The 17,616-nt window shown below is 43.9% G+C and overlaps 2 protein-coding genes across 2 annotated transcripts in view; one reads left to right on the top strand and one right to left on the bottom strand.

Moving 5' to 3' along the window:
• The window catches only part of BNIPL (BCL2 interacting protein like), a 479,949-nt gene that overhangs the window by 12,529 nt on the left and 449,804 nt on the right, over nucleotides 1–17,616 (top strand). The gene's annotated exons all lie outside the window — the stretch shown is intronic.
• On the bottom strand, nucleotides 1,792–10,671 carry ENSA (endosulfine alpha). Its single transcript, XM_069090078.1, has 4 exons — nucleotides 10,454–10,671; nucleotides 6,907–7,032; nucleotides 5,219–5,385; nucleotides 1,792–2,532 (listed from the first exon to the last, which is right to left on the bottom strand). The coding sequence occupies exons 1-4, from the start codon at nucleotides 10,508–10,510 to the stop codon at nucleotides 2,517–2,519; spliced, it is 366 nt and encodes a 121-aa protein (XP_068946179.1). The 5' UTR covers nucleotides 10,511–10,671; the 3' UTR covers nucleotides 1,792–2,516.

Here is a 17,616-nt window from a genome sequence, read left to right as displayed (position 1 = left end):
CTATAACTCAACATGTATAAACCAATCTTTCCCTCAAAACTTGTTCTGTTTTGAATTATCTGTGTTCCAGGTTCCAAAGCAGCATGTTCTCTTTGCTTCTTCCTTCTTGTCTAACCCATAACTATGTTGCAGTTTCACATTCACTTCCCCCATTCACACTGTGACCACCCTATTAACAGGACTCCAACATTACCCACATGAATCAATGTAATATCCGCCCTCCAATGCACACCTCATAGTGCTGCCATACTCATTTTCTTTGTCTCAATCTACTCAGCATGCTACTTAATATACTTTCAGTGACTTCACTGCCTCCAAGTTCAAATTCCTCTTGTTGACATAAATTTGGCACTTACCTTTTTCAGCTGGGGCTCACAATCCCCAATACCCACTCTAAACTGGGCTCCTTTGATGTTAAATATGTTCTCACTTTATCTCTAGGCTGTTTCAGCATCCTTCCAAGGCCATCGTCACTAATGCCATCTTTCTCAGACCCCCGATCGTCTCCTCCACCCCATCTTCACATTTCTTCAGTGTATTTAACTTGCATAGGTTATGTCCCTGACTAGATCTGAAGCCCCATGAAGGCAGGGATGCTGTCTTCCCTAAGCACTAACTCTCCCCTAGTTTCTATCAGTGGATAGACACACAGGTGACTAGTGTTTTTGAAGGCTTCTCAAAGGCTATTTTATGAAAACTTCCACTCTATCCAACAAAATATGTCCTCTCCTATAGCCTAGAGCATTTTGTGGCATTTAGATCCTAGCTTACCTAATTACATTCTACCTTATAGTATGGCTGAGTGTTTGATTTCTTCTCCTACCTACTCTCCACCCTGACTCCTTAACTGCTTTAAAGGCAGAGGCTGTGAATTACTCATCTTGTTATTACCAACAGTTCATAGCACATATTAGTTACCCAGTTGGTATTAAATGACTTGAACCAGATGGGAGATGCCTGAGCATTCACTTTCTGTGCAGATGCAAAGGCCAGGCTCCTAGAATAGAATTCATTTGTCTGGAAATTATTTTGCTGGGTGAAGACCTAGCTGACTCCAAAGAACAACCTTCTTTCTGCCTAGCAGTTCACCTTCTCCCATGCAGGAAACGTTATTTTTTAGGAATGCATCTATCCCCTGAACCCTCACTTCAATTTTAATCATACGTTTCCTAAGTGCTTTAATCATACCTTACAAAACATAACTATCACCCCCCTCCCCCCCCCATACTAGCAAATCAGCTGGGGGTGGGGTGTGTACTTTGAAGAGTTTGACATCACTAGACAGGTTCTGGGCTCTTAAGTGGTAGCCTGCCAGGTAGGGCTTGGGACAGCTTTAAAGGTCCAAGCAGAAAGCACAGCTCTCACAATGAGAGTTGGAGTAAGAACTAGAAAAACTCAAGGGGAAAGGAGGTGGGTGGGGTTTCTTTTTCCTCTATGTTCAACCTATTAGAACTTTGAAATGGGGTCCTGAAAATACTTAGAACCCTGAATCCATGATTGTGTAAGACACTACCCACAATGGCCAGATGATTGATTTTGGCCCTCCCATACCTGCCATAAAAACCAGAGAGAACCACCTGCAGGCTAGAAAAAGTCATAGCCTATTCAGCTAGGTGACTATTCCATTCCCTACCCCACCCCTCAGCACCAGAAGCTAGGAACCCACCCAGACCTTACTTAGGTTTTCCTGTTCCATGCCCATCCAAGATGCTAGACCCACTTTCCCTTTGATGGTCTCTATAGTCTTACTTTCTCCCCCCTCAATAAAACACACCAGCAGCTTCAGAGGACTTCTGGGGGTTTTTTGTGGGTGTTTTTTTTTTTTATTTCAAATACTGAAAAAGTTCCCTAGGCTCTTTGGGACTCCCACACATTTATGCCTCCCCCCAAATTCACAGCCCCAATTCCCACAGTAGCTCTACTTTAAAGGGCCAGCAATCCTCAGAAATAGGTATATTAGAGTTCAATGTCCCAGCCTGCTTTACAGAGAGACAAGGGAGTTGTATTTGCAGCAGTCAGATCTGGATGGACAGTCCCATTTACCTGACACTAAATCACCCAGCACCAATCCCAGCACACAAGGCATTTTTCTGTCCAACTGGACTGATCCTTCCATCTTCAGTCCATCTTTCCCTATAGCAACCCCCACACCCAGCCATCACCAACCAAGGGCTACAGAAAGAGGGTAGTCAGCAATTTTTTTTTTTTGCTCCAAGCCCCAATTCATATTACCCCATAACCCCCCCACCCCACCCTCTCAACCCCACACCAGGATTTCATAGAGATTTTTCCCAGCAGATGTTTGGAAAAATAAAACACAAAAAAAGATTCAAGGTCTTGGTGCTCAACCCGAGGGGCTCCATGCGCTGGGACACCGTCGGGCAGGGGCTTCTGCCTCTCCGGCCCGCACCCAGGCCACCTCCTGACCCCCTAGCCACTAAGGCAAGGAGGGGCAGGAGCCAGCACGGGACCCAGGGGGGCAGCGTCTCAGGATCTGTCGGGAGCCCCGGGAAGCATCATTCAACTTGGCCACTGCGGACGAACACAGAAGAAAAAAATAAAAACAGTCAAGTAACAGGGGAAAAAGTATCCAGCCCCATGCCTCTCCCCACCCCCACAGTTCTGCTCCATACTCAACAACTGTTAAACCACTTGGCTTTCTCCCCATTCCCATCCATACAGGGAAATTCTTTTATTGATCCCAGAGCAGCAAAGGGAAAAGGAAGTGGGGAGCAGAGAAATCCCCAATCTTATTTCTCCCACAGTAGCATTCTCCTTGCCCCTCTGCAGCACCTGGGGATGCTCAAACAAAGAAACAAAATCATCCTTTAGACAAAGAACAAAAGTTATCTGGGGTTTCAGATCTGAGAGGTAATTTCTTGGTTCAGAGGTAGGACTAAAACCATTCAGAATGGTCAAGCTGAGTGAGGAAGCAGGACTGATGGAGTGGGGACACCTGAGTAGATGATGTGAGCTGACAGTTCCTTTGTTCAGACCTTACACAAAAATGCATTCTGGAGAGAACACAACCAAAATCTAATGTCTGAGCAAGAATGTTTGAACTTATTTTGAAAAATACTTTTCCTTGTTAACAAAGTTACGCAACTCCATATTGTGAAAACAGGCAGGCAGCTCAGAAAATTATTTGGTTCCCTCTTTTTACAGTTCTGGGAAATGGACATGGAGGCCTAATTTTCCTATCTCTTCTATGTATTCCATATGATCATCAGTCCTGAGGCCTCACACTGGGCAATGGAAAGAGTAACTTGGAACGGAGAGAAATGAACAGAGAACTCAAGAAGATTGGAGATGAAAAGGACATACAAAAATTATATATATATTTATATATATAATAATATGCGACATATTTATGTACAAAGTGGTTGGGACAGGTGAGGCAACTATACAAGGTGCTTAGCAATTCTCCCCTTCCACATGGGGCTTTAGACCTAGGAAGAGAGCATGAGGAAATGGAGCAAAAAACACAAAAATCATTACATACATCTACAAGTGAGAGCCAGTGAAATCGTGGGTCAAGAAGGCTGTGGCCCTGATCCTCCCATACCCCATCTACTTGAGTGGCAGCAAGAAATCTGACTGGCTAAGCAGAAGGGAAGTGTATATACACACAGGATTTATATACACACATTATCAAGTTGATCAGTTAGTCATTCACATAAATTGAGTGAACGGATTATCAGGGTTTATATAATAAAAAGGCAAGTAGGGAACAACATTCACCCTGACCCTCTACAATAAGTAACAGCAATGAGGGCATAACCTGCTCAGACAACTCTATTCAGGCCAAGGCACGAGTTATTCCTCCTTGACCACCTGTACCCCCTTCCATAGATGAGCTCCAAGCCGCGCCAGCCTTCTGTGCTTTAGCAGTTGGGAGTCCTGACCCCTAAGGAAATAGTTTTCTAGTACTCCCCTTGACTACCCACTTTTCCCAGCCTGCTCTAAGGTAAGACTGGCTGCTCCACATCTGCAGCCCTGCTGCCACGCCTTGCCTTTGAAGAGTAGGTCCTTCCATTCCTTTCCTATCCCAGCTCCCTAAACAATACATGCAAAGCGAGGGACTTCATGTATTTATGATGAGCAGGCTCCCACTTGCCCAAGAACCATACCCTCAGCTACTTTTTAGGCCTGGAGCTAATGTAGGCTAGGAAAGAGGATGAGTCAGAGACAAAAATCCATAACTAGCTTCTCAATCATCTTTCCCCTGGTCCTGACACCCCAAGAATTCACTTTCTAATCTCTATATTCAATCCTTAGTGGAATCAACCTATAGCTCTGCCCTGACTGAAACCCACATCAAGCAACTGCTGAACTGCAGTCTATCACTTTAAAATCACATGATTAACAGCAAAAAGCTTTTCACACAGAAACTCAAGAGAGCTAGAAGAAACTGGCTAGTCCAACTCCTGCCGTTAAAAGGAAAAGGAGATGAATCTAAAGAAGGTAAAGAACTTGTTCAAGGTCACACTACTACTTGTTGACCAAAATGGTAACAGAACTCAAGCAATGGGTTACAAGTGAAAGTGGGCACTCTAAGCCACACCAGCATACTGTCACACGAAGACAGAGCAAAGGCCAGTCTTAACTGATAATATCTGATGGAGGAATGGGCAGGCAGGCTCTGAAGGTTTTGCACAAGTAAAGGAATTTCCTCCCTCTCTCAAGAATTGTCCTAACCTGCCTCAGTAAAAGAATGGTTACCAGCTCAAAGGGTGCATCCCATCCACCTTATTTCCATCCCTTCACCACAGATCACGTCCACCAGGGATGCCATACCTATCACAAAGAAATCTCTGACTCATCCTTCTCATCTCTGAACAAATCCAGGATCACCCCTTCTCAAAGAAGAGGAGACTGCTTGCCCCACCCAACTTACAAGAGCTAGTAAATTATACAATCATCTAATGCCAATACCTCTTACTAAGGAGGATTTCCAAGGCTGCAGGTGATACCCTGAAAATCTTCCTTGTTAACAAAAGGTCATGAACTGAGATGAGAGCCTCTCTTCAACCCACCTGCCCCCTTCCTCAGCAGCCTCCAGCTACCAACACCAGGTCCAAAGTCATCTCTCCAATTGCTTGCTCCCTTTTGGTTAGATTATTGTGAAGATCTGAATGCCTAATTGCTCAGCCCAGCCCAGCCCATGATACAGAGAAGTCCGATGGTGGAGGAGGGGGAGGGGAGGGGCGCAGGTTACCCCGCAAGCTTGCTGGTGACGAGAGAGGACTTTCTCTGGGGCAGGTCCTGCGGCGTGGGGATGTGGTCGCCTGTCACCGAGTTCTTATCTGGTCCTGCACTTGGCAGCTGTTTGTTCTTCATCTTGGCTTTGGCCATGTTGTAGTCTCCTGAGTCAAAGTACTTTTGCTGGAAGACAAGAAGGGAAAATTTAGGCAAAAGTGGCACCTAGGACTTCTGTGCTGGTTCAAAATGGTAGAAATATGCATTTTGACCTTCCTTCCAAACCCTGTTCAAAACTCATATTTACTAAGAAATTGCCATCCTAAGTTGTGATCACCTGTCCTCTCACCACTTGCTTACATATTTGTTCATGTTGCTTATGATTCTTTATCTAAATTTGTTTCCTGTAATTATATCTAATTTCTCCACCTTACAGTCAATTCCCAGGTCAGGAACCATACTTCCTTCTTCCTTTTTATTCTATACCATAGCATTCAAAAGAGAGTATACTCAATAGTGATGAATGAATGAGGGAGGGAGGGAAGGAGCTTGACTAGCCTACTAGTCAGTCTCTGGTCATCTTATCAGTCAGCTGGAGATAAACTCAGGGCTTGAAGAACAGGTTCAAAGCTGAAATGAATTCCCTAGGCCAGGGAGTGAGAAGCTGAGCTAGTCTTTGAGGAAAATCTGATCTCTCTCCTCTTTCCTTCACACTTTTCCACTACTAAAAAATGCCTTGCTTGCATCGTACTCAGCAAAGTTAGTCAAAAGTCATCCTCTTATCACCAAATATGACTAATACTCACGAACTAAGCTTCCCATTCTACTTATAAGAGGAAGCATCTTTGAGCTGTTTAAGTACCTCAGAAGCCAAAAAATCCCAATAGGCGGCTATAAAGATAGAACCTCTTGGGGTGAACAGGTAGCACAGGGAATAAGAGCACCGGCCCCAGTGTCGGGATGACCTGGATCAAATCCGGGCTCAGACACTTAGCACCCACCCAGAAACACCTGGCCGTGTAACTTTGAGCAAGTTACTTAACCCCAATTGCTTTAAAAAAAAAAAAGATAGAACCTCTCCTTCTTCACAGGAAAATCATTCTGGATAAGATAAATGAGCCTCTGCAAGTAGTATTAAACAAAGGCTGGAGCTACCTCCAAAGGGCTGAAGGAGTCTTATTATTCACTGCATGAAGGGGGATTTCTATGGTAGGGATAGTTTGGTGTTCCCCTCAGTGAGGCACCCCAAGATTTAATAAATACCACTAAGATACAGCATAGCCATTATGCTTCAACTCTCAAGTGGGCAAATACCCATAACAATACAATGGCAACAGAAACCATTTTTAGGGAAGTCAGACTCCTATTCTCTCCCATCTTCCTCCACCTAAATGAAGCCTTCTTGGACCTCTCCTTTTTGTCTTTTTTTCCCCTGGGAGGGTTAATGTGAATTTCTATCATAACAAAGCTAACAGTATCCTATTGTGCTTTTTTTTAAACTTCTGACACACCTAGGGATGCCAGCCCTGATTATTCCAGGTAGAAGATAAACAACAGTTTATGGTGCTGCTGATTCCAGAAAAAGGGACAGTAGGACATCTACAACCCTCTTCCTCTTCACCTTCCTCCCCCCTAGGCTGCCTCCCAGCTTACAGGGCCCAAATGACAAACACATAACAGAAATGGAGAATAGGTGGTGCCTCATACCCCCTTCTGGAGTCTCTTCATGAGGAAGTCTGAGCCCCCAGGCTTTTGTCCCAGGCTTGGGTATTTGGCCTTTAGCTTTGCCTCCTCAGCTCTCTCAGGGAGAATACCTTCCTTCTCCTGTGTGTCCTGGGGAAATAAATAGGAACCATTTTGTCAAATGACAAGTAGCAGCTGTAGTTAACTTCCAACATAAGTGCCTACTTCCCTACTCCTGTTTAAAGAGATCCACAATGCTTCTCACAGACTGTTGCTCAAATCCAGGAAAGTCAAGACTCCTACTGAGGGTAAGAAGAGCTGCATTTCACACCACACCCGCAGACCACTCCATTGGTTTATAAGCCCTAGGCAGGGGTCGATATCCAAAGATGGCACTTCTTACTATGGAATAATCCTCATGCTAAATAAAAGAAGGGGCTACAGGGCTCATTCCCAGCATGGAAGCTCAAAAGCCAAGGACAAACTGTGGGTGCCTAAGCTAGCAAAGGAAGGGATAAGAAAGATAAATGGCATGGCAGATTCCACAGAGTTCTCTCTGTCAGAAGTCTTAACAGTACTGGGACAATAAAAGCCTCACCACAAAATTCAATTCATTTCTAGGGGCAAGGCACTTAACCTCTCTACAGCCTCATCTAGGAATTTATGACCAAAACTGAACCTATCAGCTTTAGCCACTCTTCATTTTAATTATATCCAGTTAGACTGTAAGCAACTTGAGGGCAGGGGCTATTTTTTCGTCTTTCTTTTCATCCCCAGCCTTTAGCACAAGGTCTGGCACAATGGTAAGCGTTTAATAAATGCTTCCTGGTTGATTGACTTTTCTGCTTCTGTCCGGGACACCACCATACTAGCTCTGCACCTTAATAGCCATGTAACCTTGGACAAGTCACATAACCTCTGGGTGTCTTGTTTCTTAAACTGTAAAATGAAAGGTTAGGTTATATGACCTTAAGGTCTCTTACAGCTCTGAAACCAGTCAAAATCTTGGTGTCATCCTTGCATTCTCACTCTCTACATCCCATCAGCTGCCAAGTCTAATCCATTTTACTTCCCTAACACCTTTCCTGTCTGTCCCCTTTTCTTTACTCACACAACCACCATCATAGACATGCTGAGCCAATGGGAATACTACCAAGTTTTTGTCTATACCCACTCATCAACACCATCCTAATTCATGCCCTCATCATTTCTCACCTGTGCTATTGCCACAGCATCCTAATTGGTCTCTCTTCATCTGTCTCTCTTATTTCCAATCAATCCTCCACATAACTGCCTAATTTACACACCCGAAGCAAATGTCTGAACATGTCACTCCTCCCTCTTGAAGCTTCAGTGGCTCCCTAATGCCTATGGAATAAAATGCAAAGTCGTTTGGCATTTAGAATTAATCCAGTTGCTAACCTATCTTTTCAGGCCAATTACACATTTCCCCAAGGAGTTCTATCTTTCAGTCAAACGGGTCCACCAATTTGCCATGCCTCCTACACATTCTACCTCCTGTTTCCCTGCCTGGGAGGCTCTCTCTCCTCACACCTCACATCTCTTAGAACCCCTAGCATCCTTTAAGGCTCCATTAAGGGCTTTCCTCAACGCCCCTGGGGGTGACTGTTCTGAAAATCCTCGCTTTCTACTGTGTATATGTTTTATATGTATTCCTCTGTGTACATGTTGTGCCCCCCCCCCATTAGAATGGGAGCTCCTTCTGGGCAGAACTATTTCATTCTTGCCTTTGTAGGACAGGGCCTCCCATGGTGCTGGGTACATAGTATCCACTTCATTAATTAATGATAGTTGAATTGTATGTTGATTCAGTTTAATAAGAGCCCTACAACCACTGTACCAGGTGCTGGGGATACAGGGATAAAAATGAGCAACATTCTAATCTTAACGAGTTTACATTTTATTTGGGGGGAAGGAGGAGGAGAGCAGAAATAGTCAAAGGCACTTGAGTTCAGCCTTGGAAGCAGCAGAAATCAAGGAGGTTCAGGCAGGAATTTGGGTAGCTTATACAAATGTACTGAGAGATGTAATGAGTTGAGGGGAATAACTTTACTCTAATTTAACTAGACTGGGGGGTGGGGGTGGGAGAGAAGAATATTATATGACAGCTGGAACCAGACTATGTAGATCTTTAAATGCCACCAGAATTTGTATTTTATCCCAAGGGAAATAGGAGTTACTAGATTTTTGACAATGATCCAGTCAGATTTGTGCTTTAAAAGGATTATACTGGTAACTATATGGAAGATAAATGAGAGAGGAAGCAAGGAAATCAATTAGGGGGCTACTGTGTTAATTCAAGTGAGAGGTGATGAAGCCATAAACTAGGTGATGGTCCAGGTGAGCTAAAACAGGTCAGACTTTCTCATTAAAATTTACCCACAATGTTTCACTAAACTAGGACGCTCCTAACAAAGGATGAAAATTTGCAGACTTATGTGAAAGACAGAATGGGGCAAGCTGTGCAGTTACTGAGGTGCTATATTCAACCCTGCACCTTTAGGGGGTCCTGGTGTGGGTTAGTGCTGGGGAGTGGGGGACGGAAGGGAAGGTCCTCTGAAGTCTTTTCTTTCTTTCAAGGCCTATCTCATTGTCACTTCCTCAATAAAGCCTGAAGCCTCCTCTGCCAGGTGATAACTTCCGTCTCCCACAGCGCTGCCTTGGCAATTCTTGCTCTCCCTCTTGTCGGAGGGCACGTCTAAGGGCACGTCTCCATGCGTCCTGGAGCACACACAGCCTGTGTCATCTCGGTCTCCATAGTCTCAGGGCCTGGCCCATATCGGGGGACTTGATCAATAGCTAATGAATGATCCGTCTGGGAGACACTTCCCTGCCACGTTTGTCATGCCCCATTTGGCTGGAGGGCTTCCATCCAAGGTTGCCCAGCCCGCACCCCGCCGCGCTGACTGGGGGGGGGGGGGCTCCTGCCTGCCTCCCACCTCCCCCCAGCCCTCTCCCCCAGGTCTCGTCCCCCTTCCATCCTGCGCCGTCTTGCTGGAGGAGGAGAACAGATTGTCTCAGGCCTCCACAAACACGAATCTCACACTTGTGAAAGCCTCCACCTTAAATAGACATGACGATGATCGCCGCCCCCACCAGCCCCGCCGACTGTTTACCAAGCGTTTGCCGGGTAGTGGGCGGAGGACAAGGACAAGGAGCCAAAGAGCTTGGGATCCCCAGACCCGACACGCCGGTCCCGTGTCCCGACACCACGCCGCCCCCGTAACACACCAGACCTCGAGCCCACTTCATTCACTCAGCCTCTCCCAGCACCCGCCCGGCGCCCAAGTCTGGCCAATCACAATATGGGTCGTCCCAACTGAGCGACAGACTGGCCGACCAATCAGGTCGCAGCACGGTCCTGACCGACAGGCAGCCGAGCTAACCCGAGCTCAAAGGACCGGCGGTGGTGGGGCTCACCGTACACGACAAGGGAAGTGGCCAACCGGGGCGAAGCTCGGGACCCTACCCGCCAATAGACGCCGGGGGAAGGCCGTCTCTCGCCCCAACACAGTCGCCCCGTCTCGCCCCCCACCCCCCTCCATTTCACCTGCTTCTCCTCTCCAGTCTCCTCCGACGGGTTTTCAGCCTCCTGTTTCTGGGACATGGCAGGGCCGGGGCGACGGGAATACGGGGCGCGCGGGGCGGCGAAAGGAATAGGGAAGGGGGAGGGGAAGCGGGGAGAAGCTGCGTCTGCCTGCCCGGCTCCTGTCACTGGGGTAGCTCAGTCAAAATGGCGTCCCGCTCCCGTGACGTTTGAAGGCCTCTGCTCGTAGGAACCAATGAGGTTCGGGCACCGGAGATGACGTCAAGACACACCAATAGCCGCTGGGCGAAGGTGGACTCTCCGTTGATGATGGGTAGTTTGGAAAGCCAACAGAGTAAAAGAATTAGGGACAGTGACCAATAGGAAGCCTGTGGAGGCGGTTTCGGAGGCGGGGCTGCTGTTGCTGGGCTCTTAGTTGCCTTGGTCGGCTAGGTAGTGAGGGCAGGCCAGGAAAAATCCTCGGGGCATTATCTAGAGTGAGGAAGCTTGGCCGAGCTCTAATGAGCACTTTCATTTCCAGGTGCCATGTGCGCTCGGGAAAAGCAGAAAAGGATCGGGAGGTCAGATTGAACTGCCAGCCAAGGCGGGCACAATGTGGCACTCGGGAGAGTGGCGTGGAGGCCAGCGAAGAGGAGGATGATGATAATGAGGGGCTGCTTTGTGTATTTTCATGTGGGCGCTCCAGCGTCAGGACCAGGCCCTTCTTTGATTTCCCTCGTGGTATCCAAGGATCACAGATTAGGATGCCCAGAGACTATTCTTGGCTGGATGCAGGAATAAGCGAATGCCAAGGATTCGCCGAATCCGCCTTAATTAGGTCTAATCTGGCCAAAGGGCTTGAGTCTGGGCAGTGCCACCGTCTGTAATAACTCACATTTGCATCGTGCTTTGCAAAGCATTCCTTACACCATTGCAGTGAGGTAGGTGGCACCAGGATTGCTGTCCTCATCTTGCAGATGAGCGCTGTTACTGACAATTTAGCCAACAGAGAGCCCTTCGAAGAACCACAAAGTGCTTTGCTCCTGCAGCTAAAACCCATTCTTCTTTCCACTACACATTTTTGCCTCTCAATTTCACTTATGGCTGGAGTCCTAGGGGAAGGCTAGATAGAGGAGGCTATCCCCATAAGATATCCCCATCCACATGAGGGACAGATTGGGAAAATCTTGAAGAATGTAAAAACATTGGAGGTTGGAACATACACAGAAAAGGACATGAGGAGTAACTTCATCTTAAAGGAGAGAATGACTGATCAATTAATGCAATGACTTTTTGTTTTTTCACAGCTCTCATCCTGATTGACATTTTTGTGGTATTTTATAATCAGCTTCCAGAATGTCTGGATACAATTATGGAATAGTGGAAAACATGTTGAATTTGGAACCAGAGAACTGGAGTGCAAATCTCAGCTGTCACTTACACAGGTGACCCTATTAGGCAAATCATTTAAATTCTCTGTCCCTTAGTTTCCAAGTCTGTAAAATGAGGGAATTGACTAAATGATCTCTGTTGATGTTCAGTGGTGTTTGATTCTTTGTGACCCCATTTGGGATTTTCTTGGCAAAGATACTGGAGTGTTTTGCGGTTTCCTTTGGGTGACTTGCCCAGGGTCACACAGCTAGTAAGTGTCTGGGACCAGATTTGAACTCAGCATGATGAGTCTTCCTGGCTTCAGGTCCAGCACTTTATCCACTTAGCCACTTAACTGACCCTGAATGATCTCTTCATGAACCCAAGTTCTAAATTTATGATCTGACTTCACATTCTCCTGATTCTTCCACCTTTCTAAGCCATATCCTTTTCTCTATTCACACAACCACCACCTTTCCCTATACCTCACCTCTCTAAACTTCTTTTTTTTTTCTTTTTGGTCTTATTGGAGGGGGGAAGGCAGGGCAATTGGGGTTAAGTGACTTGCCCAAGGTCACACAGCTATTAAGTGTTAAGTGTCTGAGGTTGGATTTGAACTCAGGTCATCCTGACTCCAGGGCCAGTGCTCTATTCACTGCACCATCTAGCTGCCCCTAAACTTATTCTTTCTCCTCATCAAAGTTTCTAATTCCTCTACTTCTCAGTACTTTCTTAGGCCACTCTCCTGCTCTGACTTCACTTTCATCCTTTTTCACTTTTTTTTTTTTAAAGCAATCAGGGTTAAGTAACTTGTTCAAGGTTACACGGCCAGTTATTTCTGGGTGTGGTGCTGAGTGTCTGAGCCCAGATTTGATCCCCGGGTCATCCCAACACTGGAGCCAGTGCTCTTACTCTGCTGTGCCACCTGGCCGCCCCATCCTTTTTCACTCTTGATCCTATAGTTAGCCAATTTGACTCTTATCCTTTCTTTTGCTCTTGAACTCCTTGCCCTTGTATCCTGTTGTTACTTATCTATTGCCAGACCTCAATTACTCTCACAGTCCCAGCTTCTCACAGAGCTAGCTGCCAAAGTGATTTTTCTAAATCATTAGTTTGACTTTGTCCTTGCTTAGTGAGCTCCAGTGACTTCCTGTTCACTCCAGCATTGAATCTAAATTGTTTGGCATTTAAAACTCTTTATAATCTGGCCTTCTATTTTCCCTACTCACATTACACTTTAAAATAACCAAGGTACAGATAAATTGCTAGTTTGCATTGATGGAGGGAGTATGGGAAAACTCTTTTATTGGAAGTTATCCACATTGACAGGTCCAGAACAAAAGCAATAGGGGATGATGATGATGGCAACAACAAGGACAGAAGAAGTCAGGGTGAGGGGGTAGATTTTTGTTGAGGGAAGAATCAAGAGATTATCCAGTCCCAAAGTTCAAGTTAGAACACTTGCAGGATGGAACTTTGACTTCAGTATTTACTCCCACAAATCTAGTTCTGAGATGATTGTGGCAGGAAGGGTCTTCTTGTCAGTTGACTTACACAAATAACCAGACGACTGAATTCACATCAAAGTGTTGTGGCTCCTTTCTTGGAGAAAAAAAAAATCTCTGCAATTTGAGTTTAATAACTACTTTTGACTTGGACAGTTTGAAGGTGATAGGGCATTGAGGGGAATCGTTCTGGCAGGAAGCTTCAGAGAATTGGCCAAGGATTGGAGAAAGACCATCCCAGAATAGTGATCCTCCACTTTGGAGCCTGTGGCAGCATAAGAGCACTTAGAGCTCCAGACAGAAAGTGTGGGCTTGGCAGACTGAAATCTGAATCAGTGTCCTCTGAACCTTGTCATATTGAGAGCTAAAAGGAATGTTAGGTAAACTATCAACACCTAACTATTTTTTTAGTCAAACTCTAAAAAACTGAAGTCTAGTGACAAGAGTCCTTACATAACTCACATCTGGGTATGACACTATTGGATTTTGGTCTAATTTGTATACCATAGTATAAGTAGAAACTAGATACTACTCCAAATGTGATTATGCAATAAAAATGCTATTTTTCTAGAAAAGTCAGGAGTGGATTGTATGCTTTTCTCAGTCATCCACAACTAAGGAATTATATAACAACCAAGTGTTTATTCAAAGCTTTTCCTATGCCAGGCATTGGGGAAAAGACATGAAACAGTGGCTGCTCTCAGGAACTTCCATTCTATCAAGGGAAATAACGTCTACTCGTATAAAAATGAAGAAAATAATACAAGGCATTTTGTGGAGGGGGAGCACTAGCCACCAGGGGAAATCAGGAGAGGCTTTACCTGGCTGTGGTGCTTGAGCTGAGCTTGGAAGGATGCTAAAGGTGGAGATGAGGAGACAGCTCATTCTAGGATGGGGGACAGTAAAGGCAGAGTCAAGATGAAAGGTGGAATGAATGTCATGCTGGAGAATCGGCAAGAACATCAGCCTGGCTCAACTGTAGGGCCCAGCCCACTGGGAGAACAATATGGAGCAGAGGTGTCAGACCTGAGGCCCTCCAGACTCCCCAATGAGGCCTGAGCCAGGTTACAATGCAATGGGGAAAATGTTAAGCAAAGAAATAAAAATGATAAAAGACAGATCATGTGAATTTGTGATTTTCTAAGTCAATATGCAGCCTGCTGGCATCTGTTTCTGTTTGACTTTGACATCACTGATGGAGAGGAAACTTGCAAAGATAGGTTGTGAAGGGCTTTAAATGCCAAACAGGAGTTGGATTTGATCCTAAAGGGAACAGGGAACCACTGGATTAATTACACAGGAGACTGGCAGCTATGCAGAGGATGGATTGGAGAGGGGAAAGATCAATGAGGAAGCTATTAGGATGGTCCAGGTGAGAGCTGATGAGGCCTGACCTAGGATGGTGACTGTGTGAGTGGAAGGAAGGAAGCAAGCAAATGCATGAGATGTGGAGAACTAGACTTGGCAGCTGAATGGCTATGTGGGTGAGGAAGCATAAGGAGTCAAGAACAATGCCAAAATCTCAGCCTTCTGTGACTGGGAGGATGGTACCTTAAGAAAAATGGGCAAGTGAGGAGGAGTGGGGTTTAGGGGAAAGATGATGAGTCCTCTTCTGGATATGCTGAGTTTGAGATACCTGTGAGACATCCAGTCTGATCTGTCAGTAGGTCATGCAGATTCCTATAGATAAATGTCTTCTCCATCCTTAAAAACTTTTCATTAGATCCTACCTGCTCAGCAGCTGTCATCCTATATTTCGTTTTTAAGCTAAACTTCTTGAAAAAGTCAACTTGGTCCCTCAACTTCTTTCCTCTCTTCCAAACCCTACCCAGCTTGACTTCTGACCTCATCATTCAACTACAAATACTCTCTCCAAAGTTACTATTGATCTCTTTCTCCAACTCTCCTTCCCCCTATTCTAGGAAAAATATTGTCAAAATAAATTTTGAAGTTTAGATCTAAAAAAACCCATGAAACACTATTTCCTATTTCAAAGGGGATTTTTGATGTAGAGCTAATTAGTATTTCAAAGCATAACAACAAGGTGATATGTGACTTTGAGGTCCATAGAAATTAACCTCCAACTAACAGTCTAATATCTATGCCTCACAGTCTGTATGTCTCAGTAATTTATGAGTTCTCTGTCATGCTCTGTGTTCCTGATTCTGTCTCTCTTCTGTTGGTTACTGAATTCATCATTGTGATGAGGTCTTTGATCTATACATTTGGCTGAATTCAGTCTTTGAAAAAGTTTTTCTCATGAATCTGCTTCCCCCATTTCATCTTTTCTTCAAGCTGTTCCTATTTCCCTGATTTCAAAGGAACAGAAGTCTTGGGAATAGCAGATAATAATGTAGCTTTTTCTGGTGGAATTTCTGTCATGAAAAAGAAATGTTTGCTGTCTGAGGAAAAAAGAGCTCAAGTCGTACCTCAGGTCTGGGAAAACCCACCAATGATCTCTTCAAAAATTTTTTTTAATTTATTAAATATTTCCCAATTACATATAAACAATTTTAGCAGTCATTTTAAAAATTTTAAGTTCCCAATTCTCTCTCTCTTTCACCCCTCCCCCCTTCATGAGAAGGTAAGTAATTTGATTTCAATTATACCTGTGAGGTCATGCAAAACATATTTCCATATTATGTTGTAAAAGAATACACAAACAAAATAAAATGATAAAAATAAAGTTGAAGAATACGCTTCAACTTGCATTCAGAGTTCCTGGAGGTAGATAGCATTTTTCATCAAGGGTCCTTTGGAATTGTCTTGCATCATTCTCTTTATCAGAGTACTTATGTCTTTCACAGTGGATCATCTTTATAATACTGATTTTACTATGTAGAGTGTTCTCCTGGTTCTACTTACTTCACTTTGCATCAGTTCACATATGTCTTCCCAGGTTTTTGTGAAATCGTTTTGCTCATTTCTTATATAACACAATAGTATTCCCTCACAATCATATGCTACAACTTGTTCAGACATTCCCCAGTTGATGTGCCTACTCTTGGTTTCCAGTTCTTTGCCACCAGAAAAAAAGATGCTGTAAATATTTTTGCACAAATAGGTCCCCTCCCCACTCTTTTTAAAATCTCTTTGGGTTGCAGACTTAGTAGTGGTATTGCTAGATCAAAGGATATGCACAGTTTAGCCCTGTGGACATAGTTCCAAATTACTCTCCATGTTGGATGGTTGGATCAGTTCACATTGCTACCAACAGTACATTAGTATCCCGATTTTCCCACATCCCATCAAACATTTGTCATTTTCATTTTCTATCATGTTAGCAATCTGGTAAGTGTGAGGTGGTATCTTCCAATTATTTTAATTTGCATATATCTATTCAATAGTGATTTAGAGCACTTTTTCATATGTCTCTTTGTAGCTTCAATTTCTTCTGAAAACTGCCTGTTCATATCCTTTGACCTTTTGTCAACTGGGAAATGGTTCTTATTTTTATAAATTTGGCTCACTTCTCTTTATATTTGAGAAATATCAGAAACTTGCTATAAAATTTTCTTTGCCAGTTTCTTTTTTTCCTTCTAATTTTGGCTGCATTAGTTTTATTTGTGTAAAACCTTTTTCATTTCATGTAATCGAAATTATCTACTTTAACAATCCCATCAACCTCTTGTTTGAACATAAATTTTTCCCTTATCCGTAGTACATTTTCCTATACTCCCCTAGTTTACTTATGAAATCATCCTTTATGTCTAAATCATTTATTCATTTTGACCTCATCTTGGTACATGGTATGAGATATTGTTCTATAACTAGTTTTTGCCAAACTGCTTTCCAGTTTTCCTAGCAATTTTTGTCAGATATTGGGTTCTTACCCCAAAAGCCTGGAACTTTGGGTTTATCAAACACTAGATTACTATGCTCATTTACTATTGGATATTATATACCTAATTTATTCCACTGATTTTTTTTTTAGCTAATACCAGATTGTTTTGACGACTACTGCTTTGTAAGACAGTTAGAAATCTGTAACTGCTAGGTTATCTTCCTTAACCTTTTTAAAAAATTGATTTCCTTGATATTCTTGACTTTTGTTTTTTCTGGATGAACTTTGTAACTATTTTTCCTAGGTCTTTAAAGCAATTCCTTGCTAATTTGAATGGTATGATACTGAATAAGCAAATTAACTTAGGTAGAATTGTCATTTTTATTGTATTGACTTGGCCTACCCATGAACAATGAATATTTCTTCAGTTGTTTAGATCTGCCTTTATTTGTATAAAATGTGTTTTATGATTACATTCATATATTCCCTGTCTTGGCTGTAGACTTCCAAGTATTATATATTGTCTG

This window comes from Petaurus breviceps, unplaced genomic scaffold (assembly GCF_028583685.1).
Source record: "Petaurus breviceps papuanus isolate PSGF00001 unplaced genomic scaffold, PetGlider_PUasm1.0 186, whole genome shotgun sequence".
Taxonomy (NCBI): Eukaryota; Metazoa; Chordata; class Mammalia; order Diprotodontia; family Petauridae; genus Petaurus; species Petaurus breviceps.
Note: the sequence above shows the minus strand (reverse complement) of the source record. Positions and strands in the feature narration are given on the sequence as shown.

Bases quoted from the DNA above. Each gene is read 5' to 3' on its own strand.
- ENSA (XM_069090078.1), bottom strand. From the start codon at position 10,510: ATGTCCCAGAAACAGGAGGCTGAAAACCCGTCGGAGGAGACTGGAGAG. The intron at 7,033-10,453 runs GTGAAATGGAGG...TTATTTCCCCAG, and splicing joins AGACTGGAGAGGAGAAGCAG to GACACACAGGAGAAGGAAGG. The intron at 5,386-6,906 runs GTATGAGGCACC...CTTGTCTTCCAG, and splicing joins TGAAGAGACTCCAGAAGGGG to CAAAAGTACTTTGACTCAGG.